General features: G+C 41.4%; 1 protein-coding gene across 1 annotated transcript; it reads left to right on the top strand.

Annotated features, from left to right (window-relative positions):
- The first annotated feature begins 654 nt into the window (after positions 1–654).
- LOC109936717 (methyltransferase-like 26) lies at positions 655–25,812 on the top strand. The gene is made up of 6 exons (XM_048609883.1): positions 655–710; positions 5,155–5,317; positions 11,675–11,734; positions 20,849–20,916; positions 21,042–21,120; positions 23,187–25,812. Exons 1-6 carry the CDS (start codon positions 661–663, stop codon positions 23,241–23,243), a joined length of 477 nt encoding a protein of 158 aa, XP_048465840.1. The 5' UTR covers positions 655–660; the 3' UTR covers positions 23,244–25,812.
- Positions 25,813–26,340: the final 528 nt, after the last annotated feature.

Raw genomic sequence — 26,340 nt, forward strand, 5'->3', positions numbered from 1 at the left:
GTATACAGGGTGGTTAAGAAGGTGTTTAGCACGCTTGCCTCTATTGTTCAGACCTTTGTGTGTAAGAGTTGGGACGTCATTGTTGAGGTTATACAGAGACATAGTTGATTGTTAGCTTTAGAGGCAGATGATGGTGTAGGTGGACTAGTAACCCAGAGGACCAGAGGAAAGCTCTGGAGTCATGGGTTCAAATCCCACCACGGCAACTGCTGGAATTTAAATTCAATGAATCAATCTGGAATTGAAAGTTAGCTTTTGATATGGCATAGCAACCCATTCAGTTCAGGCACAGTTAGGGTAGGCAGCAAATGCTGGCTTAACCGGCAACGGCTACATCTGTGAAATAATAAAGAAGGAAAATTAAATCCATGAAAATACTGTTTGTAGGGGAAAGAAAACTGCATTACAGCGTCATGTCTTTTCCCCGGGTGATGTTTTATTTATTTGTGGAGTGCATCATGGTGCTTACCGTGCTGTAGAGAAATTATTTTGTCAAAGTATCTCTAAATTTCTTCTGAAGGTTCTGACAGTGATTGATTGCATTAAAATGACACTAATACATCAGTCCATTTCAGAGCTCTTTTATTATTCATTGCGTACATAATGTTCCAGCTAGTGGCCATTTGTAACTTTCATCTTTTTTCATTAGAAAAAGTCAAGATGAATAATGTCACTCACACGTATATATGTGGGCATGGAACAGTTATGAAGTGAGGACATTTTTAATGAATATTTTACTCGATAACCACAATTTGTGTGCGATTCTGCTTTGTGACAGCTGTGCTTTTGATATTGTTCTCTTGAGATACTCGTTGTTTGGCTTCTGGTTGGTCACTTTTTCTTACTTTTTGGATCAAAAATATCTTCAGTGCCAGAGCTTGTTCAATTCAAAACTAGTCTGATTTGATTACTTCTCTATCTGCTTTATTTTTGTGTGCTATTCTGTCAAACAAGCAAGAAAAAAATGCTGGGCTTTTGTAGGGTATCTTCTGTCATTGTGACAGTAATTTGGTTTTAATATTATGAGTATACATGTTGGCTAAACGAAATACATGGGTGATCACTTTGTGGCACTCCTCCATTAAGTCCACAATAGTGACCGTGCACTTTCTGTAGTAACTATAATGAGGTCAGCCAGGTGGACATTATAGAATATACTTCCCTGATTGGGGCTGTTAATCTAGTGCAATCAGGGAGCCCTGGCTGACAGATATAAACAGGAGGGTCAGATGTCCTGGTCACTCGGAGAGCTGGCTCTGAGGGAGTTGGATCAGTGTCATGGACTCTCCACATGTCAAAAAAGGGTGACTTGGTGATGGGATACCAGCCTCTGTGGAGTTATTTCACTTTCTATCTCCTGTAATTCTCTGTCCAACTCGTACTCTGACCCCACCCTCTTACACCATAAGATACACGAGCAGATCCAGGCCATTCAGCCAATTGAGTCTGCCCTGATAACCCTCAACCCCACTTTCCTGCCTTTGCTTTATAACCCTTGATCTCCTTACACATTAAAAATCTGATTATCTCAGCCTTGAGCATAATTAATGACCCAGCCTTGGCAGCCCTGTGTGGTAAAGAATTCCACAGTTATACAGACATCTAGGAGAAGAATTTCCTCCTAATCTCTGTTTTAAATGTGCGACCCCCTATTCTGAGATAATGTCGCATAATCCTTGAATCTCTCACAAGAGGAAACGACCTTTATGCATCCACTCTGTTAACTCCTCTCAGAGTCTTGTATGTCTCAATAAAGTCACCTTTCATTCTTCTATATTCCAGTGAATACACACTAAACTTACTCAACCACTCCTCAAAAGATAGTCCCTGCTTACCTGGTACCAGCCTAGTGAACCTTCTCTGGACTGCCTACGATGACAGTATATCTTTCCTTAAAAAAAGGGACCAATTAACTACTAGTACTTTGTTCAGTTTTAGCAAAATGTCCCTACTTTCCCTTTCAAAGGAAGACCAACATTCCGTTCGCCTTTCATATTAGCCGCTGAACATGGATGGCAGCTTTCTGCAGTCTTTCTCCATTTAAATAATATTCAGCTCCTCTATTCTCCCTGCCAAAATTCATAACCTGACATTTCCCTGCTTTATATTCTATTTGCCAAGCTTTTGCCCACTCGCTTAATCCTTCTATAATACATTAATACAATTAATTAATGCAATTAATAATACCTTTTAATACAACATTCCAATGAACCTTCGTACCACCTCAGATTCTGTTTAGATACTATTTAGCCTTCTGGACTCAGTCCGGAGTTCAACAATTTCATATCCTATCTGATGCCCCCTTTTTCACCAGAGGCGTTGCTGATGTTTCTCCTGTTTATACCTGCTGTAGAGGCAGCTTTAATGTCTTTACTTTTCCCTTTTAACAACATCTTTTTCTAGGTTTTATTAAACCTTGCCTATCTCTCTTGCCTTGCATCCTGCCACTGATCTTTTCTTTTTATTGGTCATCTTCTCCACTCTTCTTCCCAACAACTACTCCCCACCCCACCCCTACATCTGCTTCCCTGTTTCTGTTCTTATTCAATACCCATTACACCTCTAACTTTGAGAAAGCAAGAACTGCCGATGCTGGAGTCAGAGACAACACAGCATGGAGCTGGAGCAGCACAGCAGGCCAGGCAGCATCACAGAAGCAGGAAAGTTGACGTTTCGGGTCTGGACCCTTCTTCAGAAAATCTCTAACATTTTCCCAGTTCTGATGAAAGTTCAGTGACCTGAAGCATTAATTCTTTCTGTCTCCAAAGATGCTGCCTGACCTATTGAGTATTGTCATCATTTTCTGTTTAAATGTCTGCAATAACTTGGACCTTAATGATTTTGTGTGTATGTAAGGGAGGTAATGGCCTGGTGGTATTGTCGCTAGACTGTTGATCCAGTGTAATGTTCTAGGGACCTGTGTTAAAATCCTGCCACAGCTGATGGTGGAGTTTGAATTTAATAAAAATCTGGAAGTAAGAGTCAGATTATGACCAGGATTTTTGCAAAATAAACGTGTGGTTCACCTTCCTCAAGACCAGTCCTGAAGAACAGTAATACCCGAAATGTTGACTTCTCCTTTCCTCCAGATGCTTCCTGGCTTGCTGTGTTCTTCCAGTCTCCTGTTTATCTACCTTTGATTCCAGCATCTGCATTTTTGTCTCTAATCTAGTTCGTCTAATGACTTTTTGGGCAAGGACAGCAGAGTTCCTTCCCTGATCTGGCCAACATGTGACTCCAGACTCTCAGCAATGTGGTTGACTCTTAACTGCCCTCTGGGCAATTAGGAATGGGCAATAAATGCTGGCCTAGCCAGCAATGCCACAACTTGTGTAAAGTGTATGTATGAAAAAAAATTTGCTACCTTGGAATTATGATGATTCTTTGGAATACATTTATTTTAATCACTGAATCCACCTGCAGATTGTGGGAATTAATGCAAACCTGCCTCTAATCTTTTCTCCACACTGACCCACTCATTGTCTGGATGAGAAGTGGATGTGTTAAACAGTTAACACTCAATTTGCAACAAGCTTCAAGTTATCTCACAAAATTGAAACTGACAGAGTTGAAGCAATTCATAGGCACTTAATTGTTAATGTATCACCCAGTTTGAGGGAAAACCCCAAGATAGAGACTTTATCATTAGAATTTATTAGGAAATTATATCCTCTCTGGCTTTGCTTTTATAATTGATAATTAAAGGCAGTTTTCAAAAAGCAGTTACTATAAGTATCACCATGTGTTAATACCCGGGCAGGACTATTGCAAGTGATTGAAAAACTATCCTTAGGGAAGTAGAGTAATTATTCCAAGTCTAATGCTCACATACTGGAGGTCTGCATGTAGTTATTTAATAAGGGCCCTTGTGGCACAGTGGTAGTGTCCCTACCTTTTGGCTTGAAAGCCTGGGCCCAAGTCCTATCTTCTTTAGATATGTGTCAAAACATATCTGAACACATTGATTAAAAATATCTATAATGATTTAATAGAGGGAGCAAAGGGAGCAGTAAATTTAATTAACTGAATTACATGGAGAATGGACTTGGGCGAGACACTTAAGCGAGGCAGATGCAAGGTTAAGACGGTGTACCAAATTACAGGGATGTCACTGCTAATTGAAACAATGTATTTACAGAATAACCACATTGTTGCATGAGTGATAACACTTTAACAAGAGACTCAAGAAGTGCTTTGAAGTTACGAGTATCAAGCAAAATGTATCAACTTCGGACCCTCACAACTTGCTGTATTAAAGTGAAGAGAAAAAAAATCAACATTATAAAAAATATCTCCCACAATGCTCCTTTTATGAGGACAACATATGTGGGTTCAGTTCCTGGAATGGCTGAGGTTACCATGAAGAACTGTCATTCTCAACCTCTCCCCTCACTCGAGGCATGGTGACCCTCTGGTTAAACAACCACCAGTCATCTCTGTTTAATGAGAGAGTAACCCTAAAGTCTGACAATGGTGACTTTGCCTTTTTTTATGGGATGTACTCCACACAAACAGGTCGTTCACCTAACTTAGTCCATGCCATGTCATGCCATAATCTCACAGTGCTACTTCAATGAATTCAAGGAATTGCTTGCGGACCATAGAAAAATGATCTTGCGCCCTGTAAACGTGTCTCTGCTGCTATCCAAATGCAGTTAATTGTTTTTAGTGTGTTTGCTTTTTCTCCTCTTCTCCCCTAGTGTTATTTTAAGTTTCAAGTGTTAATAATCAGATGGTCTGAGAAACTAAATCAACTATTGTTATTTATTGTAATTAGTGGGAAATTAAAATACATTGTGTGATCTTGATAGCTTGTGAGTTGTTTATCTTGTTGGTTGATGTATGATGGCTTTTCCTACTTGCTCTTATTTGGGTGAATTTGTATGCTTAATTTAATTGGCTCAAGTAATCACCAAATGTGACATGTATGTGTATAACACTTTGGAATATGACGTACGTTTTTGTATGCATTTTACACATGCACCAGATGCTGTTCTGCTAATTGCTAAATTTGTGAATCAGTTTGAGGTAGAGGTGATCGTCTAAATGCCCAGGTTGAATTGCTGTTTTGTCATGTTTCTCATTAACTTATTTATTGTCTCAAATTGTTGTCTTCTGAAAAGTCTTGTCCTAAAACGGTTTCTTTTGTTTTAGCATCTCAGCATATATTGCAGCAACGAAAGTGGCGAATGTAAAGCAGCCACTTCATATTGACTGTTCACAGAGCTGGGAGACCTGGAGAGGCGTGAAACCAAATTCCTTTGATCTTATTGTAAATATTAACATGATTCACATCACAGAGATGAAGTGCACTGAGGTGAGAGTTCTGTTCATTTGTGTGAATTTGCTGTGTTGAATCAATAGGCATCATTCCTGCCATTCCCAAAGAACCACGTTGCCCTGCATGTTCAAAACATCTGATGGTGAACAAGCAGCTAATCCAGGCATTCAGTTGAACAACTAAATGATGGACTGAAGTAATGTTAAAATTGATTGCAATTCTGTTATGCATAAGACCCATGTTTAATATTAATCCATAATCTTATGATTCAATTGCTTTTCATTTAAATGATTTAACTTTTGTAAAGAATTAATGCTTTCCAATTCATTCTTCTGGTATATCATTGATCAAAGTGTATTATAAAGCATCACTTTAGGAATTTGTCAATTCTTAAATCTTGTTTAAAATTTAAAACATGATGTATAGGTGTAAAATGATAAGATGACTATTTTGGTAGCATTATCCTTTCTTTCATGTGAGTGACCATAATGGTAATTACAACAATAATACATTGTATTTGTATGGCACCTTTACCCTCCACCCGCCACCCGCCAAGTTGCTTCACAGAATACTTGATCAGTTCAGTTTGGCAGAGGCCCCAGTGTCATGATTGAACCAAAAAATTCTGAAAAGGCTTTTTAAAGGTGAAGGCATTAAAAAGGCAAATAACAATCAGATGGAATATTGTGTGCAGTTTTGCTCTCCTTTTCTGAGGAAGGATGCTCTTGCTCTCGAGGGAGTGCAGCAAAGGTCTACCAGGCTGATTCCAGGGATGGCAGATCTGATGTATGAGGAGAGATTGACTAGGTTGGGATTGTTTTCGCTGGAGTTCAGATGAGTGAGGGGTAGGGGGGGATCTCATAGAGACTTAGAAAATTCTAACAGGACTGGACAGGGTAGATGCAGGGAGGATGTTCTCGATGGTGGATGTGTCCAGAACCAGGGGTCACAGTATGAGGATTCGGGGTAGATGATTTAGGACGGAGATGAGGAAACATTTCTTCACCCAAAGAGTGGTGAGCCTGTGGAATTCATTACCACAGGAAGTAGTTGATGCCAAAACATTGAATCTATGCAAGAAGTGACTAGATATAGAACTTGGTGCGAATGGGATCAGAGTTTATGGACAGAAAGCAGGATTAGGCTATCGAGTTCGATGATCAATCATGATCGTGAAGAATGGCGGAGCTGGCTCGAAGGGCTGAATGGCCTCCTCCTGCTCCTATCTTTTATACGGAATTTGAGACAGCAGCTTCACAATAACTGAAGACTGTGTTATCTATTGGAGAAAGTAGAAACAGAGATGTAATCCATGTTCAGCATCATGTCAATGCATCTTTTCCAAAGCACAATCCATTTGATCGCACTCTTGTACTCTTCCTTTATCATCAGAACGAACTTCCAGAGGAAGTGATGGATGCGGGCACCGTTACAGTGTTTAAAAGACATTTGGATAAGTACATGAATAGGAAAGGTTTGGAGGGATGTGGGCCAAATGCAGGCAGGTGGAACTAGTTTAGTTTGGGAACATGGCGTGGACTGGTTGGACCAAAGGGTCTGTTTCCATGTTGTATGGCTCTATTCTGTCTTCATTCCATTCAGGTATTTATGCAGTTTTTTTTGAGCTACTATTGAATCTGGCAATCCTACCCATTCAGACAGTGAGTTTCAGATCACAACAACTTGTTGGATTAGTATTTTATCTTCATGCTAACTCCTAGTTCTTTTAGAAATTACCTTAGATGTGTGTCCTCTGGGTGCTGACCTTTCTGCTACTGGACACTATTTCTCCTTATTTATGATTTATGAATACTTACCCTCCTGTTGTTGTGAGGAGATCAATTGAAGTTTCTCTTGTCTTGACATTTAGTCAAAGGCCTTCATTCCTGGTACCATCCTAGTAAATCACCCTGCACTCTCTAAGGCCCTTTCTGAAGACTTGTGCGTAGAAATGGTCACAATATTCCAACTGAAACATAAACCTGTGCTTTTTGTTTAAAGGTTCAGTAATAACTTCTTTGCCTATGTAATGTTTATTTATAAAGCCAGGAATCCCATTTATCTTACAGCAGCTTACTCAACTTGTCTTGGTGCCTTCTAAGATGTTTCTACATACAGTGCTCCTGGCCTCTTTCTTTTTGTGTTTCCTTTCGAATTGTATTATTTATTTTATATTGCCTTGCCTTGAACTGCATTACTTCACACATCTCAGCGTTAAATTCATTTGTTTTGTGCTGCTCATTTCACCCATCTGTTACTATCCTCACTGTGTACTACATTTAGAACATAGAACAGTCCAGCACATATAGAACGGGCTGTTTGGCCCACGATGTTGTGCTGAACATGACACCAAATTAAACAAATCCCATCTGCCTGCCCTTTGTCCATATTGCTCCATTCCTTTTACATTCATGTGCTCATCTAAAAGCCCCTTAAATACCCCTATCATATCTGCTTCTACCACCACCACTGGCAGTGTGTTCCAGACTGCTACCACTCTGTGTAAAGAAACTTGCCCCTCACATCTCTTTTGAATTTTCTCCCTCTCGCCTTAATTAAATGCCCCTTAGTTTTAGACATTTCAACTCTGGGAAAAGGATTCTGACTGTCCAGGCTGTCTATGCATCTCACAATTTTATAGACTTCTATCAAGTCTCCCCTCAGCCTCTGCCGCTCCAGAAAAAGCAACCCAAGTTTTTCAAGCCTTTCCTTATAGGTCATATCTTCTAATCCAGGCAGCATCCAGGTAGACCTCTTCTGCACCCTCTCCAAAGCCTCCACATCCTTCCTGTAATATGGTGACCAGAATTGAATGCAGTCTTCTAAGTGCGGCCTAACCAAAGTCTTCTAAAGCTGCAACATGACATCCTAACTCTTATACTCAATTCCCCAACCAATAAAAGCCAACCATGCCATACACCACCTTCACCACCCTATCTACTTGTGTGGCCAGTTTCATGGAACTGTAGACTTGAACCCCAAGATCCCTCTGGGTTGTCTTGAGTTTTGAGTCTGCAAACTTCCAAATTATCTGTTTTATTGTTAGAGGGCCACAGGTTCATCATCCTGAAAGACATTTGCGAATTAATTCTGTTTTTATAATATTTGAGCTTTCATTATTTTTTGGTGCAAATGCAAGCATGGTTGAGATGAGTGAATTCAATTTCGCAATTCTATGGTGGGATTTATACAGGGATAAAGGAACTAGAAAAGATTATTCAGTTCCTCTAGATCAAGTTTTCCCAAAGTGGGGTATCAGGATAGCTAGTGGGGTTGTCAGTCAAAATTTTGGGGTCACGATCCCTGAGGCAGCAATGGCCACTGTGCAGCTCCGACCAATTAATTGCAGCTGCCCTTCCACTGTAACAGGTTTTGCTGAGGGGTCAAACCTTAAAACAGGGTCACATAGAGAAACAGTTGCAAAGCACTGCTGTAGATTGTTCCACAGTCAATTAGATTGGTCAGCATCAATCTGACCTGTCTTTACCTTTCTTTAATCCACATCATTAGACACAATTACTGAATAAATTTTGAACAATTTTGTCTTGGAAATTTCTATAAACCTAGCATCTAAACAGTTTGGGAAGAGAAGACCCCATTTCACCCTCATTGTGGGAAAAGGGGCTTTCTCATTTCCCATCCAAATGGTTTGTGCCTCAGCTCCCATGAAGCTTCTCTGGTGTTTGGTCATCTACAAACCTCACATCTCCTTTCCTACATTTTCAAACCTGACTTAACATATGGTAAAAATCAGAAATTTAAGTTTACTATGCAAGAGAAATGCAAGTAACAAAATTTGTAGTTTTGTTGCTGGGAGCTGGGATTGGTTCTCATCATTTCGAAAAAGGCAAACGTTTCCAAAGGCAAAATTTCCAAACATAGACAACTAATACATGGAAATTCCATTTTCATACAGATAACTCTGTAATTCTCTGTGGCTGTTTAAGTTTTTGTTGTTGCACTTGGCAAGCAAGTTTCATAGGTGGCTTGCTCAGCAAATGATTGTCTACCTAAATCCTAAATGCAAGGTATCTGGCACCTCAATATTTCACCTGAGAGCCAGGACAGGCTGACAATATTCTGCCAGAGCAAGTTTCAAGATCCTCCAGTGCCAGTATCTACTGCTTTCATCATTGGTTATGGACCTTTCCAGTCATTGGAGGCAATATACCTGTGACAAATATGTTGCAGCCAATCTCTTTGCCCCTTTAGGTACCTTTCCACTGAAAGGTATCTGGCAAAAGGTAAGGCTGAAGCATTCACAGCAATCTTCAGCCAGAAGTGCCGAGTGGATGATCCGTCTCAGCCTCCTCCAGTGGTCCCCAGCCTTTCAGATACCAGTCTTCAGCCAATCCGATTGATTCCACATGATATCAAGACACTGGGTACTGCAAAGGCTACAGGCCTGGACAACATTCCGGCAATAGTACTGTGCTCCAGAACTTTTTGCTCCCCTGGCCAAGCTGTTCCAGTACACTTACAACATTGGTATCTACCCAACAATGTGAAAAATTGCCCAAGTATGTCCTGTATACAAAAAGCAGAACAAATCCAACCTGGCCAATTACCGCCCCATCAGTCTACTCTCAATCATCAGTAAAATGATAGAAGGTGTCATCAACAGTGCTATCAAGCAGCACCTGCTCAGTGATGCCCAGTTTGGGTTCCGCCAGGGCCACTCAGCTCTTGATCTCATTACAGCCTTGGTTCAAACATTGACAAAAGAGCTGAATTCCAAAGGTGAAGTGAGAGTGACAGCCCTTGATATCGAGGCTGCGTTCGACCGAGTGTGGCATCAAGGAGCCCTAGCAAAACTGGAATCAATGGGTATCTGGGGCAAACTCTCCAATGGTTGGAGTCATACCTGACAATTGGAAGATGGTCGTGGTTGTTAGATGTCAATCATCTCAGCTCCAGGACATTTCTGCAGGAGTTCCTCAGGATTGTGTCCTAGACCCAACCATCTTCAGCTGCTTCATCAATGACCTTCCCTTTATCATAAGACCAGAAGTGGGGATGTTCGCCAATGATTACACAATGTTCAGCACCATTTGTGACTCCTCAGATACTGAAGCAGTCCATGTTCAAATGCAACAAGATCTGGATAATATCCAGGCTTGGGCTGACAAGTGGCAAGTGACATTCGTGTCACACAAATACCAGGCTATGACCATCACCAATAAGATACAATATAACAACCGCCCCTCGGCATTCAGTGGTGTTACCGTCACTGAATCCCCCACTATCAACATCCTGGGGGTTATCATTGACCAGAGACTCAACTGGACTCACCACATAAACACAGTGGCTACAAGAGCAGGCCAGAAGCTGGGAATACTGCGACGAGTAACTCACCTCCTGACTCCTCAAAGCCTGTCCACCATCTACAAGGCACAAATCAGGAGTGTGATGGAATACTCCCCACTTGCCTGGATGAGTGCAGCCCCAACAACACTCAAGAAGCTTGACACCATCCAGGACAAAACAGCCCACTTGATTGGCACTACATCCACAAGCATCCACTCCTCCTCCACTGATGCTCAGTAGCAGCAGCGTGTACTATCTACAAGATGCACTTCAGAAATTCACCAAAGATCCTTAGACAGCACCTTCCAAACCCACGACCACTTCCATCTAGAAGGACAAGGGCAGCAGATATATGGGAACACCACCGCCTCCAAATTCCCCTCCAAGCCACTCACCATCCTGACTTGGAAATATATTACGGTTCCTTTACTGTTGCTGGGTCAAAATCCTGGAATTCCCTTCCTACGTACGGCAGGAGGACTGCAGAGGTTCAAGAAGGCATCTCACCACCACCTTCTCAAGGGCAACTCGGGTTGGGCAAGAAATGCTAGCCCAGCCAGCGACGCTCACATCCGTCAATTGAGTAGAAAAAAAAAACTGTGTCATCTAGATTCAACAAATTGGGTCCATATTCTCCAAGGTTCAGAGGAATGAGAGATGATCTCATTGAAGCATGGTTCTGAAGGGATTTAATTGGGTAGATGCTGAGGGTTTGTTTCCACTGGTGGTGGAGTCGAAAGCACAGGCAGTTTCAGAATAAGAGCCCAATCATTTTGGACTTAAATGAAGAGAAATCACTCCATTCAAAGAGTTGTAAATCTATTGGATATTCTTCCTCAGGTTAGTGGATGCTCCATGATTGGACATATTTAAGATCTCTCAGGGGAGTGAGGGATATGAGGAATGGATGGTAAAGTGGAGTTAAAGCCTAAGATCAGCCATGATTGTGGATGGTGAACGGTAGTGCAGGCTTCATGGACTGTACAGTCTGCTCCTGCTCTCTTGTATTCTTGTATTTGTTCTATCTTTAATGTTTTCCCCCTTGCCATGAACAAAATATTATTTATCATCTTCTGTTTCCCGCAGGGCCTGTTCAAAGGTGCTGGCCAGTTACTAAAACCAGAGGCCTTACTTATTACTTATGGGGTAAGTAATCCATTATATTAGATTGGATGACAATGGAATGATTTATTACCACCTTTCATAGCCAGCATTATTATTATCATGTTAATAATAGAGGAATTATATTAAGTTTTATGTAATTTTCACTTCTCTGCATGGTGCCAAGTCATTTGTTTTGGGAAAAGTAATATACAGTACTGCTCTCCAAATCGAAGGAAGTTTATCGTACAAACACTGAGAACCTTGTGTAACTTCTGAAAAGTGTTAATTCCACTGGATTCGTTGTCCAGGGACCTAGGCTTGATGCTCTGGGGTTTGCTTCAAATCCCAGGTTCTCTAACAAAAGGATCTGGGGATAAGAGGCAAAGATCATTGGACTAATAATTTGTTAACCCGGGATAATGCTGTGGGACCTGGATTCCAATCTCACCAGAACAGATGGTGAGATTTGAATTCAGTTTAGAAATCTGGAAGTTAAAGAATCTAATCTAATGATCAGTTGCCATCTGAAATGTTGTATGATACCACTAATCAGCCGAAGAAGAGACATGAAACTGGACAGACCAAAATGGGACAGAGACCTCTTTGCAAAGAGGTGGGAACCTGTGCTGAGCTGGCCCACACATTAGTTAAACAACAGCTTGATGTTGCCATTGTTATGGAATCATACCTGATAGACAACGTCCTGGACACGATATCCTCCATCCCCGTCCCACTGGCAGGACAGACCCAGCAGATGTGGTGGCACACTGATATATACTTGGGAAGGTGTTGCCTCGGGAGTCCTCAGTATCCCCCACGGGCATCTCACGGCATCAGCATGACATTGGTAAGGAATCTCCTATAAACGAACACCTAACCACCCCCTCCCACAGGCAAGGTAAGCTGCCTTTCTGAATACAAATAACATATCTTTCAGGCAATCCATAGGGTATTTCAGAATCACTGACCTGGATTGCCGTGGGTCAGGAGTCACAGATCTTCTTTCCTGAGTGACATTCATGAATCAAATGGGCTCTAATGGCAGTGCAGAAGTTTCATGTTTACAAGAACTCACTTGTTATTCCAGATTTTATTCAATTAATTGAATTTGAATTTAAATTTAAATTCTCCAGCTACAGTGTGGGATTCAAATCCTGTGGGATTGTTAGTCCAAGCCTCTGGTTTGCTAAATCAGTGAGATAACCACTGTGCTACCACACCCTGTACATGTCATTAGCTGAGTATCGCACTTGAAGCCAGTTATACCTGCACTGGGTATTTTCTAACATAGATGTGCAAGCAGGTGCCTCTGTTTCGCAGTTCACAGTGCGAATTCTACCTGATTCGATGTTCACTCTTCCTTCTGCCACCCCCGTACTGCCACTAATGCCAGGAGGTGCTGTAAGAAAGATCTGCATTTATATGGTTCCTTTCATGATGTTCTAAAGTATTTTAATGTCATTGAAGTGATAGGAGTCATTGTAGCCATTTGACACACAGCATATTTGCAGGAACAGCAATTTGATGACCATGATAACCTGTTCTTGTGATGTTGATTGAGGAATTAGTACTACACTGACAATTTCCCTTCTCCACTTTGAAGTAGTGTGACGGGACCTTCTACATCCACCTCAGAAAGTAGACATAATCTCAGTTTAACACCAATTCTGAAAGTGACTCCTCTAATAGGATAGACATCATCCTGTACTGCCCCAGAGTGTTAGCCTGAGGTCTTCAAAGCAGGATGTGAACAGATACCTGGAATGAGTGAGTTGTGTTATGAGAAAAGGGTGGACAGTCTCGACTTATATTCATAGAGGAGTAAGAAGCATATATTTGAAACATATATAATCTTGAGGGGTCTTGACAAAGGCAGATCTGGAATGAATGTTTCCTCTTGTAGGAGAATCTAGAACTTTGGGTCAGTATTTCAAAAATCAGCAGTCATCCAATTAAAGAACTGATTTATTTTTCTCTCTCTCTGAGGGTCATGAGTCTTTGGAACTCTCTTCCTGAAAAGCTGGTGGAAGCAGAGTCCTTAAAAGAAGAAGTGAATTGATTCTTGTTGGGCAAGGGAGTGAAAGGTTTGTCACGGCAGGAGGAAATGTGGGTTTGAGCTTACTGTCAGATCAGCCATGATCTTATTAAATGGCAGAGCAGGCTCAAGGGGTTGAATGATCTCCTCTTGCTCCTTGTTCATATGAACTCCCAAGATTCTGCTACAGAGGCTAGAGTGCTACCGCTGGGTCAAATCTGAGACCTTAAACCAAATCCTGTACTCTAGATTTAGATTTAGATCTAGATTTTATTGTCACGTGTATTCAAGAACAGAAGCACAGGAGTACAGTGAAAAGTATATAATATCGCCACACAAGGTGCCACCTTAGGCACAAAAGTACCTAGGTATAAAAACTAGCAAAAGAAACAAAGTTTAAAAAGTGAAGAATTGCCTTCGTAAAATAAGTAGAAAAGTAAAGAAATAAGGTAATAGTTAATGTCATTCTCAATATAAATAAGAAAAAAAGAAATAAAGTTAAAATTTCAACAGTCTTTGTAGTGACCCAGAGCAATGCTGCCAAAACTAAATAAGGGTTTGAATGTCTGTTTTTTTTTGTTTGATTGGCTCATTGGCAGATCAGATGGTGCAGGTGGAAGCATGGTAATTCATATCATCGATACCTGGAACCTGACTGACCACAATTTCCTTTTGCTCAATCTGCCAGTTTGTTCATTGTGAAATGTTTTAGTAATCATTTTGGAATTTTTTTTCCAAGATAATTTTGAAACTGAACTTCTATCTGTCTCCTTTCAGGAATAAATTGTTTCTTTGCCTCTTTATACAGGGCACTAATTAAATTGGCAACATTTTAATAAAGGAAGTTCATTCAAATTCGCCTTTATGTTACTGAATGCCCTCTGCTTGTGTCTGAGTCTAACTGAGTCCTCATCTCTAAGTCCTAGAGCTTCCTACCATTGTGGCCGTACCCCTTATGAGACGTAATCTGCTCTGTGTAGCCGACTAACCTTTCCCAGCATCTCTCCCACCCCCTAACCTGTCCTTCCTTGGATGGAATTTTGCCAACATTATCACATCTATTATTACTTCACCACTGCACCACTCCTCCTTCATCAAAATTCCCATGTTAAAGCCCTCTCGGTACTCCCTTCCTAACAGCATTATGGGTGCACCTTCACCCCAAGAACTGCAGCAGTTGGTGAAGGCAGCTCTCCTCCACGTTCTTCAGAGTCAGTGGGTAGACAACAAGTGCTGACTCAGCCAGCAATACCCAGATCCTGTCAACAAAGTGCTGTCTTCTTGTACTACAAGGAAAAGATGTAAAACTGAGGCCTCGTCTGCTTTTTGTAGTAATGCCACCTCTAGGTAGCACAAGGTATGTACAGGAACAGAAATTTGCCACCCCGGCCAAACGATGGACACAACTGTCCAATCGAAAGGAAAGTCTATTGAGCCAGCCCTTGGATGTTCAGAGAAGCTACAGCTGCTGAAAGCCAGGCGGTGGGAAAGGTTTATGCCCCCACCCAGAAGGTCCAAATTCAGTCTGTAGCTGCTATGTCTGTTGCCCATCATGAGGATCTGCTGGGGCACACTGCTCAATGACCAGTGGTACTTGGATAAAATGCAGAACTGTAAATGCTGAAGATCTGAAACAAAACCAGAAATTGCTGGAGAAACTCAACAAGTCTGTCAGCATCTGAGGAGGGAAAGCAGATTAAATGCTTTGAGTCCAGTGACCCTTCTTCAGAACTGTTTGTATTGAGGAAAAGGTGGTTGATGAAAGGGGTTGAGGCAGAAAAAGTGAGTTGATCGGTGCAGACAGGTCCCAGAGAGAAACAGATGGACAAAGGGAAAGCCAGAGAAAGAGAAAAGCTGATAAATGGTTGGCTGTGCTGAAATCAGCTCATGTCAAGACAGGACCTGGGTTGTGGGGGTGGGTAAAGTACATGGAAGGAGGTGTTCAGGCTTTAAAATTATTGAACTTGATAGTCCTGAAGGCTGCAGGGTGCCCAAGCAGAAAGTGAAATGTTGCTCTTCCAGCTGAGCCTAGCTGGAGCACTGCAGCAGGTCCTAGACAGAAATGCTGGCCAGGGAATACAGTGGTATATTGAAGTGGCAGGCATCTGGAAACTCAGAGTCATTTTTGTAGATGGAGCGTGGGTGTTCCACAAAGCAGTCACCCAGTCTGTGTCTCAACTCCCCACTGTAGAGGACGCCACATTGTGAGCAGCGAATACACTAGACTAGATTGAATGAGGTCCAGGTAAATCGCTGCTTCGCTTGGAAGGTGGGTCTAGGCCCTTTGGATAGTGAGGATGGAGGAGGTAAACGGGAGGGTGTTACACCTTTTGCGATTGCATGGGAAGGTGCTGTGGGGGTATGGGTGGTGTTGGGAGTGGAGGAGGACTGGGCCAAGGTGCCCTAGAGGGAAAGGACCCTGTGGGAGGCTGACAGGGAGGGGAGGGGAGGGGAATATGTGTCTGATGGTGGCATCCCGATGGTGATTGTAGAATTGGTGGCTTATGATCCTGTGGATGGGATTGCTGGTGGGGTGGAAAATAAAGATATGGGGACCATATCGTGTTTTGGGAGGGAAGAGAAGAGGTGAGGGCCGAAGTGTGGGAACTGGGTCAGACACGGCTAAGGGCCCTGTAAACTATGTTGGTGGGGAATCATCGGTTGAGGAGAAAGGTCGACTTTTCTAAAGCCCCCTGCGGAAGGTGGCATCGTGCCAGAGATGGAGAAACTGGGAGAATGGGATGGAATCCTTACAGGAAGCAGGGTGTGAAGATGTATAGTCGAGGTAACTGTGGGAGTTGGTGGGTTTGTAATGGATACTGGTGGCCAGCCTATCTCTAGAAATGGAAACAGAGATATCGAGGAAGGGAAGTGAGGAGTCAGAGATGGACCAGGTGAAGGTGACAGCTGAGTGGAAATTAGAAGCGAAATTGATAATGATGTTGTTGATGAACCAGAGAAAGGATTATAGGTAGGGGCTGGAGTAGGACTGCAGTAAGGAATATTCCACATACTCCCAACCACCACCCACAAAGAGACAAGTAGAACCGGGACCCATGTGGGTAATTCATGGCCACATCTTTGACCTGAAGAAAGTGGGAGACATTAAAGGATTAAAGGAGTTGTTGTTCAAAGTGAGGACGAGTTTGGCCAGGCAGAGGAGGGTAGTGATGGATGGGGGATAGTTCAGGCCTTTTTTTCAGGAGGAAGCAGAGAACCCTAGGGCCATTATGATGGGGCATGAACATGTAAAGGGATTGCACGTCCATAGTGAAGAGGAGGCAGCTGGTGCCCCCAAACTGGAAAGTTTGAAACTGAAATGCCAGAAGAAATGCAGCATTTTATTCTCAGCAGCACCCTCTGTGCATGCATAGGCAGTGATGTATGATGCAGGGTATCTGGATGTTATCACATTGCTGTTTGTTTGAGTTTTGCTGTGTTGTAGATTGGTTGCCACATTTTCTGCATTACAGTCGTGACTGCTCTGACTTCAATGACTGTAAAGCACTTTAAGATATCCTTAGATTGTGAACAGTGTTATATAAATGCATGCTTTCTTTTTGGCATTCATGGAATTACAAAATAATGCTGCACATGCTAGTTTTGTTTCCTGTTTCGTGGTGCTGGATTATTATGTATATTGTTCATTTAGTTTAAATGCTGCATGTCTAGGTTTGGATCACAGGAACAGGAGTAGGCCATTCAGCCCCTCAACCCTGTTCTACCATTCAATGTGATCATGACTGATCTGTGACTTAACTGCATAAACCTGCCTTTGTCCCATTTCCCTTACATTCTTGTTAAGCAAAGGCATTATCTATTTCGGATTTAAAATTAACCACTGACTCTCAATATCCTTAATGCTATTAATGCAAATCTGCAGCAGAATTTACAAACCAGTGTTGTACATTTACTTACTGCAATTACAGCACACTAAAACAGCGACTGGGAGGTTACTTTCAATGAGTTCATACAATTGCTGGTGTGAAATTAGTCCCAAATTGTAATCAAGCAGTTCAGACCTGACATTAGACTCGTGTGTATTTCCATGGAAAACTTTACTGCCTGATGTACAGAACGTGGGGGTACTTGGTCACGACTCCCTCAGAAATCATATGACACCAGGTTATAGTCCAACAGGTTTACTTGAAATCACAAGCAGCGCTCCTTCGTAAGATGAAGTGACTTCACCTGACAAAGGAGCAGCGCTCCGAAAGTTTGAGATTTTAAATAAACCTGTTGGATTATAACCTGGTGTCTTATGACTTCTGAGTTTGCCCACCCCGGTCCAACACCGGCACTTCCACATCCTGACTCCTGGCATCCAATAATGTTTTTTTTTTAAATTTCACAACAAACTGATCATATGAGAGCACAAAATTCATGAAAGAGTGTTACATCTGCATATCTGATTCAACATGGGCAGGAAAGCTTCTGGTTTGTGTGGGGGAGAAAAAGCACTTCTGGTCATCTAGAACCTGATTGTATCATCCAGCGGATGTTTGTGCTTCATTGTGCGTGGTTTATTACATATACAACATGACTCTGTTTTCACATTCGGCAGTGCCATTCATCTCTTAACATCTTTTATCAGATCAGTAACCAGGCTAAGGTGTTGCCATGACAAAGCAGACGTGACCTCCCACACACAGAAGGATGATAAATTGACATGTATTTTGGTTTCAGTTTGTGCACTGAGCTCTACAACACTCAGAAATGAACGATGTGTTTATGCTGCATCCACATAACCAGTTGTTACCTAAACCGACTCCTAAAATGAGACAAAGTTACTCAATTCAGAGCTTATTCCAGATCTCTCTCTCGTCTGAAGCACTGCTGAAGCAGTGTGACATGGAGCAATTTGACCAAGTTCCCTTGTTATCTGAAAGGAGCCTTTACTGAAGGATGAGACTGAGATAGAGGTGGGGTTGGGGGTGGGGGTGGGCAAAATATGAGGGACACTGTAGGACATCCCAAAGTGGGTTTGAGGACTCCAGAGTAGCCTGGCGAGCTCTGTGGCAGCAGTGAGCGCCACAGAGCAGCAGCTTGGAAATGAGAAGACAGTATGGGAGGTGACATGTTAAAAGAGAATTGTTTGAGGATGCTATCATCTTCAACAATTTCAGTTCCTTAATGAGGGCCAGGACAAGTCCAGCTCCAGGTAATGCCTGTCCTGTCCTGCAAAGGGAAGAGTGTCAGTGTGGTACTATGAGTTGGATTGGTGCAGCCATCATAGGAAAATAGGAACAGGAGGCAAAGATAGATTGATATTTGCTAGGCGGGGAGTCCGAGGTTGTTGGAGTAGATGGGAATGTGGGATTTAAAAACACAATCAGATTAGCCATGATCTTATTGAATGATGGAGTAGGCTTGGGGGACTGAAGGGGCAGCAATAAATGATATTTCACGTGTTCATACGGTGGAGATTTAAAATAAAAGTGCTAGACAGACTCACTAGTCTGGCTGCATGTGGAAAGAGAAACAGGTTTTAATTTTAATTCTGTTTCTCTCTGCATGGATGCAACTAACCTGCTGAGTTTTTCTCGCACTTTCTGTTTCTATTTTGGATTTATAAAGTGTAGTTCATGCCTGATGAATCTGACTGATACTTCTTAAAGAGTTGACTGAAGTAGTCAACAAGAGAATGTCCATGGAAGTTATTGATGTGTTAATGTCCCTCATGAAAGACTGTTAGCTAAGGTTGAGACTGATGCAATTGAAGGCAAGTTTCGGAAGTTGGCAGCAAGTCAGGGGTAGGGATAATGGGCAAGTTCTGTAATTAGTGTGATATTATTAGTGATGTCCTTTGAGTCTGTGTTGAGCCTCAAAGATCAACATGATGAGTTAGAAAGACATTGACACAAATTTGCTGATGACGCAAAGACAGGAGGCAAGTAAGCAATAAAGTATAAAATAACAAATATTGATAAATCACAAGTAAATGGACAACTCTGGGGCAAATGGATTGCAATGCGGGCTTTCATTTTGCGCAGGGTAAGATAGAATAAATATGGTACTTTCTAAATGGTGAAAAGCCAAACATAATGGAGATTGGAAACTTAGGGCTCCGGGTGTATAGATCTTTAAAATGCCATGCAATAGATACAGAAAATGATCAAAGAGGCTAATGGAATGCTGCCCTTTATATGTAGAGGGCGAGAACATAGGGAGTAGGGGTCATTTTTCAGATGTGCAAAGCCCTGATTAGACCAGATCTGGAGCATACGATTGACACTTAACTGCCTGAAATGGCTCAGCAAGCCACTCCGTTTCAGCAAAATTAGGACTGGGCAACATATTAGCCCTGCGATTGACACCCACACCCCATGAAAGAATGGATAAAAAGGCAGATACTGAGATGATCATTGGTCATGAGCCCAGCTTTGTAGATGAGTGTGAAGCCCCCTGACCCTCAGACCTGCTCCCTTCACCCATCCTTAATTTCCATGTCTCTTCATATCCCATACCCACTCATCCAGTATCCACAATGTATGATACTCTTGGGCCTCTTCACTGTTTCAAGGAGCATTGCTGGTGTTGTAAAATTAATTTGATTCTGAAAGAGTTAATATTGAGCTATATCAAGCTCTACCCAAGCTGTTGATGGGACACTGTCTTTAGTGGAGAAGCAGTGTTGTTCATAACCCTAATGGAGACAGATATTGACATACCTAGCCCCTTATTGTTGCAATTATTCTGAACAAGTTCATGTTAATTGTACCTATTGTTACCACACAATAAGCCTCCCTTGTCTTTCAAGACAAGTTCCTCTTGTTAAGGCTATCTTCTGGTCCATCCTCTTTTAATGGTAATGAGACAGGCCGTTCGACTCAGCATTGAAGGGGTAGGTAAGATAAGGGATTATAATGGTAGTGTCCCTGTCTCTGAGCCAGGAGGCCAGGATTCAAGCCCCACCTGCTGCAGAGGTGTGTAATAACATCTCTGAACTGCTCGTCTAGGAAAATATCTAAAATGGAGGAATACTGACAACAATAACCAACACTTGTTAGTAACTAGAAGATATGACAAACTGGCAGCCCTAATACCTGAAAATAAGACAGCTGGAAGGGATATTTTGGTAGTCATTGACTGATGTAATTTAACATTGTTCTTTTTCGCAGCCTTATGCGATCAATGGTGTAATTACTCCACAAAGCAACATAGATTTTGATTTGAGCTTGAGGCAAAGGTAAGTTTGATGACAGTTTTTATTTTTAACTAGTTCCTTCTTATCAGTTATTGTAAAAGACAGTTTTTTTTTAAATGATGCTTTTGGAACAGCCCTAATAAAATTCAACATTTTTCTTTTAAAAGAAATCCAATCTGGGGTCTGAGAGATATAAGCTTGTTAAAGAAATTGGCTGAAGAAAACGGGATGACATTCAAGCAGATGGTAAGAGTTACTTGGTTCTTGATCAAGCATAAGCATGTGAAATGGTGATGAACCCAACACAGTCAAGCCCCTTCCATACTGTCTTGTCGTTCACTCAAAATGTACTTACATTTACAACACAAGTTGGTTTACTGCGGAATTGCTTGCTGTGAAGGCATGTGAAGTTGAGGTGTTGGAAGGAGCTCTTAACTCTCCAAACAAACCATTTCCCCATCTCCTGATCCACCTGCCCCACATAGGGTCATAGAGTCATAAATCTTGGAAACAGACCCTTCGGCCAACCATGCCGAACATAATCTCAAACTAAACTAGTCCCACCTAGCCCATATCCCTACAAACTTTTCCTATTCATGTACTTATCCAAATGTCTTTTAAACATGATAATTGTACCCACGTCCACCACTTCCTCAGGAAGTTCATTCCACACGCAATGACCACCCTCTGTGTAGTAAAAAAAAAAAAAATTGCCCATCATATCTTTTTGAAATCTCTCTCCTCTCACCTTAAAAATATGCCTCCCAGTCTTAAAATTCCCCCATCCTAGAGAAAATCCACCTATCATTAACCCTATCTATACCCCTCATGATTTGTAGAGTCTGCAGATTCTCCGGACCCATTGAACTGGATTAAAAGCAAGTCATCCTCGATGTCTAGGAAGAGGGTTATGGTTTCTCATTTACCTTTCATTCTCTGTGTCTCCTGTTCTGAATCCGTTTTTTTTTCCCCCTTCTGTTCTCTTTCTCTTTCCTCCTTTTTGGTTGGAGGTGTTGAATGATAAGCAGCCATTGAAAGAAGCCACTAACCAGTAGGGTTTGCAAAGTAATTGTGACTCCCAGTATCGCCCATTCCCTTACTATCCTCCAATCATCTCCTCCTTTCCTTCCATCACATTCTCCAACCCTTCAGCTTCCCTACCTGCCAGATGCCAATTCTTGTCCCTCCTGCATCTCTTCACCTGTGAACCACCTCATCAATCACAGTATCTGGGATGAGCAACAATAGCTTGTATACAGGTAGTTCTGCTATAACGTGTGTTTCGTTAATGCGAATTGGCTATAACACAATTGATGAATACTGGAGGCTGTTTGGATAACGCAAACTTTCTGCTGTACAGGTATAGCGATTTCCCTTTAGTGCAGTTTTCTACGGCAATTTTCTATAGCGCAAGATCACACAAGAACAGAACTATCAGGTTATAGGAGAACTACCTGTAGTACTGTTGAGATAGGCTTAACTAAAGTAAGGTTAAAAGAGGAACATTAATACCACAAGGACAGGTTGGACTAGATGGCCTGATTGTGCTGTAAGTACTAGTCCCATTCTGTACTTGAAGGTAGCCTGTGCCAGAGTATGTCCAGTCGTACTTTATTTCTGTGCTTGCTAACACAAATGCAGTAAAATGCTATCCAAAACAATGGTATTCCTCACCGACTTAATTATGAAGGAATATGTTAGGATTTTCTCTCTGTATTTTAATAGGAAAAGAACACACCATTGTGGCATAATTGGTATCATGTTCCTCTTAAACTTTCACTTACCAATTGAAAAGTATGGAAAATGTCATTAAGCCAATTCCCAACACTTACACTGTCTAGACAGTAACATTTTCTCTGCTAGCCTAACTGCAAAAAAAAACTTTGAATCCAGAATCTTTCAAAATTCATTATGAAACTCACAGATTGTAAGTAAATCAGCACTGTCGTTTAAACAAAAAACAAATTGTAAAAAAAGTACAGATTGTCAGCAAAAGTTTATAACAGTTCAGGGGATAAAGTTTCAAGAGGAAGAATAAATAGCTCCCTTTATTGGATTGTGTCTGCTGATTTATAAAATGGTACATTTGTGAAATATTGTTTGAAGAGTAAAGTCTTCCAGTTTGACTAACTGTTTCCAACTCGTTTGGAATGCAGTCCAAATGAGTTGAAAACATTTAGTCAAACTGGAAGGTACATTTTAATTTCAAAGTGGGTAGTGGTTGTTTATTTTTGCAGTAATACTATTTGATAGCCAGCAGAGGTCAGTCATCAGCATTAGTGAACTCATGATATTGTGGTTTGTTTTTTCAGGTTGATATGCCAGCCAGTAATAAATGCGTGATCTTCCAGAAATGGTCGAGTGTATAGCAGTCATCTCTTTTGCAGTTCTGTGACACAGGGAAGAGATGCAATGTTTAACTCTGAATTATTGTACCAATGTGTCATGATATGGAAGTGCTGTTAATCCTCTTTTAACTAGTTCAACTAAACCAAATAGCTAACTTCAATTAAGATTAATAGTGACTGATTCAGAATTCTTTTTCTTAACTAGCCACGTTTTCCAAGAATTGAAAATGACTGAAAAAAACTTTTCCTTTATGCTTAAAAATACATAGACCCAGTAGAATGAATTATTTTGAATAGATCTGAATTACGTTGTCTTTTTGAATGTAAAAAGGGTGCGTGTGTTTGAGGAGCAGACTTCCTTCCCCACACCCTGTGCCCCACCCTTGTTATTACAGGCAGGCTGAATGTCAGACTCTGTCCTTGGGAGATTTTCTGATCATACAAAGTGTGAGGTGGAAGGAAGTTACCAGCTTCCTTCCCCGGTTCCATGTCTAAAGTTGAAATTGAGACCTTGTGTCCAAAGGCTCTCCCAATTTTTGGTTGACAACAGTAACTTTTTAAAAGAGGAATTCCTATATGTTAATAATAACGTATGTTTGTTGTTACCCTGGAATATGGCTCAGTGTGTGTGTGTACGTGCATGTGCATGTGCAGGTCTTGCTGTTATTTTCTCTACATTTGATGTGGCTTGCACTGACACAGCCTGTAATTGGATGAATCTAGAGTTGTACGTGTCGATGTAATTCTTGAAGGAAAACGAATCATATTTCATGTAATTGAGTGCCTTTGATCGGTATTGTACTGTGACCAAGCTTCTGATATATGTAAAATACATAAAAAAAAAATCATTATCTGCAACAACCTTCTGTGCCCTGCCCACACACCTGTAGGTTCACCATGAAGGAAGGGGGAGCCAGCAGAGTATTGCAGCTTTGGTACCACAGCGCTCTAGCCTTATTTTATTGAGGCCTGTTCTCTGTAGATAACTAGTGGATACGTAGTTGTTAGTGCAGAACTGCTAGGAAAAAAAATTTTTTGTTGAAACTTCTCAGCTTGCACTCCAGCAGGACAATTTGCAAGGATACCAATTAGGGGAAACAAACTTTAGAGGTGTTGCCATGGAGATTGCACCAATTAATGATTGACAGTTACATTTGAACAAGCCCGACAGTTAAAATGTCTCAGTAGCATTCTCAGCCCAGATACCATCAGCTATTTCATACACAACCTTCCTTCTATCATAAGATTGAAGTAGAGCTGTTTGTAAATGATTGCGTTCTTCAACTCTATTCTCGATTCCTCCAATAATGAAACAATCCTTGCCCGTGTACAGCAACTTCCAAACTATCCAGACTTTAGCAGGAACGCTGCTTATCAGCTAATGTTTTCAACTGGATGGAATTTTTGAGGTCCGTACGTGGCAGTGACTTCCGGTCACCATGCGCAGACCCTCTTGCTGATAAGTGACAAGTAATGTTTTCCTGGCAATTGTATGGCACAGTGCCTATCTAATGGTGGCACTTTTCCTTGACATTAAAGCATTAACATGTTTGTGTCTTTCATATCAATATCATTGGAGATGTGGAAAGAGTGAATCCCTGATTCAGTTTGACTGGACTGTATACTTGCCATCTCTTGACTGCCTGGGTCTTCCGCAGTAAGTAATTCAGCTGCTGATTTCCTAGGCCTCTTCACCTACATGGCACAGCTCCAGAAATGATCAAGTACTTGCTAACGTGTATAGCAGCAACAACAATGCACATTCTGCAACACATACCAAAATACTGCAGGTGCTGGAAATTAAAACAGAATCAGAAAATGCTGGAAATACTCCATAGGTCAGGGCACAGTTTTGGGAAGAAAGAGAGTTAATGTTTCAGATTGATGATAATGCTTTATCAGAACTGATGAAAGGTCACTGAGCCAACATATGAACTTTGTTTCTCTCTGCAGATGTTTCTTGGACCTGCTGAGTATTTTAAGCACTTTTCTGTTTTAACACCATAGTTTACCGTGCCTGCAGGACTCATTGAATGTGCTGATGACAACTCACCAAGGCTTCTTTGGCAGCAGCTCTCAAACCCTTGGTATCTGCTACACTTAAGGCTAGGGACCATGCCAAGGTTCCTGTCACATCACACCACATCTTGATGTGACTGTGTTACCATTTCTTTGTTGTTGCTCAGCATAGCTGTACTCTGAAAGCCTGCCAGCAGTATGGGATCACCTTCATCAGAAAGGCTGCAGGAGTTCCAGAAACCCACCAGCACCATCAGAATGGATGGCTACTATATGTCAGATTAGCCAGTCTCCATCCAAAGAATCGTGACAAAAGCCAATTCTACGGAACACAAAAATGTTTGGACCAAACTTTTTTTTAAATTACACAATTTGCATTGTTTCAAAATTATGTGAAGACCTCTGTTGGCTTAATAATAATTTAATAATACTGTGGTGTGCTCCTGCAAAGTGATAATGCAACTATAAACTCAATTTTTAAAAAAGATTTCAAGTTGTTGTGTTCTTGGTCGTTTGGTTCTTGTCTCAGTTTTTGATGGTGTCCACATTAAAGTGATCACTTTGCTGACTATTTCCTTGTTTTGAGTCAGATGTTTGTATGTTCAAGTGACATTCTAGGCTTTGAGCACACAATGCCTGGTGGTATCTCAGGTACAATACAGAGGAAATGCTGCACTAACGGGTGTTATTCTGTGCACAATAATGACCCTCCCTGTTTGAATAAAAATGTAGAAAATAGGACCAGGAAGAGGCCATTTGGCCCTTTGAGCCTACTTCACCCACACAGTATGGTTATGACTGATCATCCAACTCAGTCTCCCGTTCCTACTTTCTCCCCATACCCTTTGATTCCTTTAGCCCTCAGGCCATGAATGTTTATTTCTAGTCAGTAAAACTACACATTGTAAAATAATTTGTGGCAATCCTATAGTGGCTGCCTGTGGCATTTTGACATTTAAAGTCTTCAGTTGTGAGAATGGTGCTTGGATTGTCTTTATATTTTGCTCCCCTTCCAACATCTGCTACAAACTTAAAGACATCCCTAATTTATACAGAATTCACAAACAACATTGAAATTTCCTATTTAAGCTGTCAGCAG

This window comes from Rhincodon typus, chromosome 21, assembly GCF_021869965.1.
Source record: "Rhincodon typus isolate 14 chromosome 21, sRhiTyp1.1, whole genome shotgun sequence".
Taxonomy (NCBI): Eukaryota; Metazoa; Chordata; class Chondrichthyes; order Orectolobiformes; family Rhincodontidae; genus Rhincodon; species Rhincodon typus.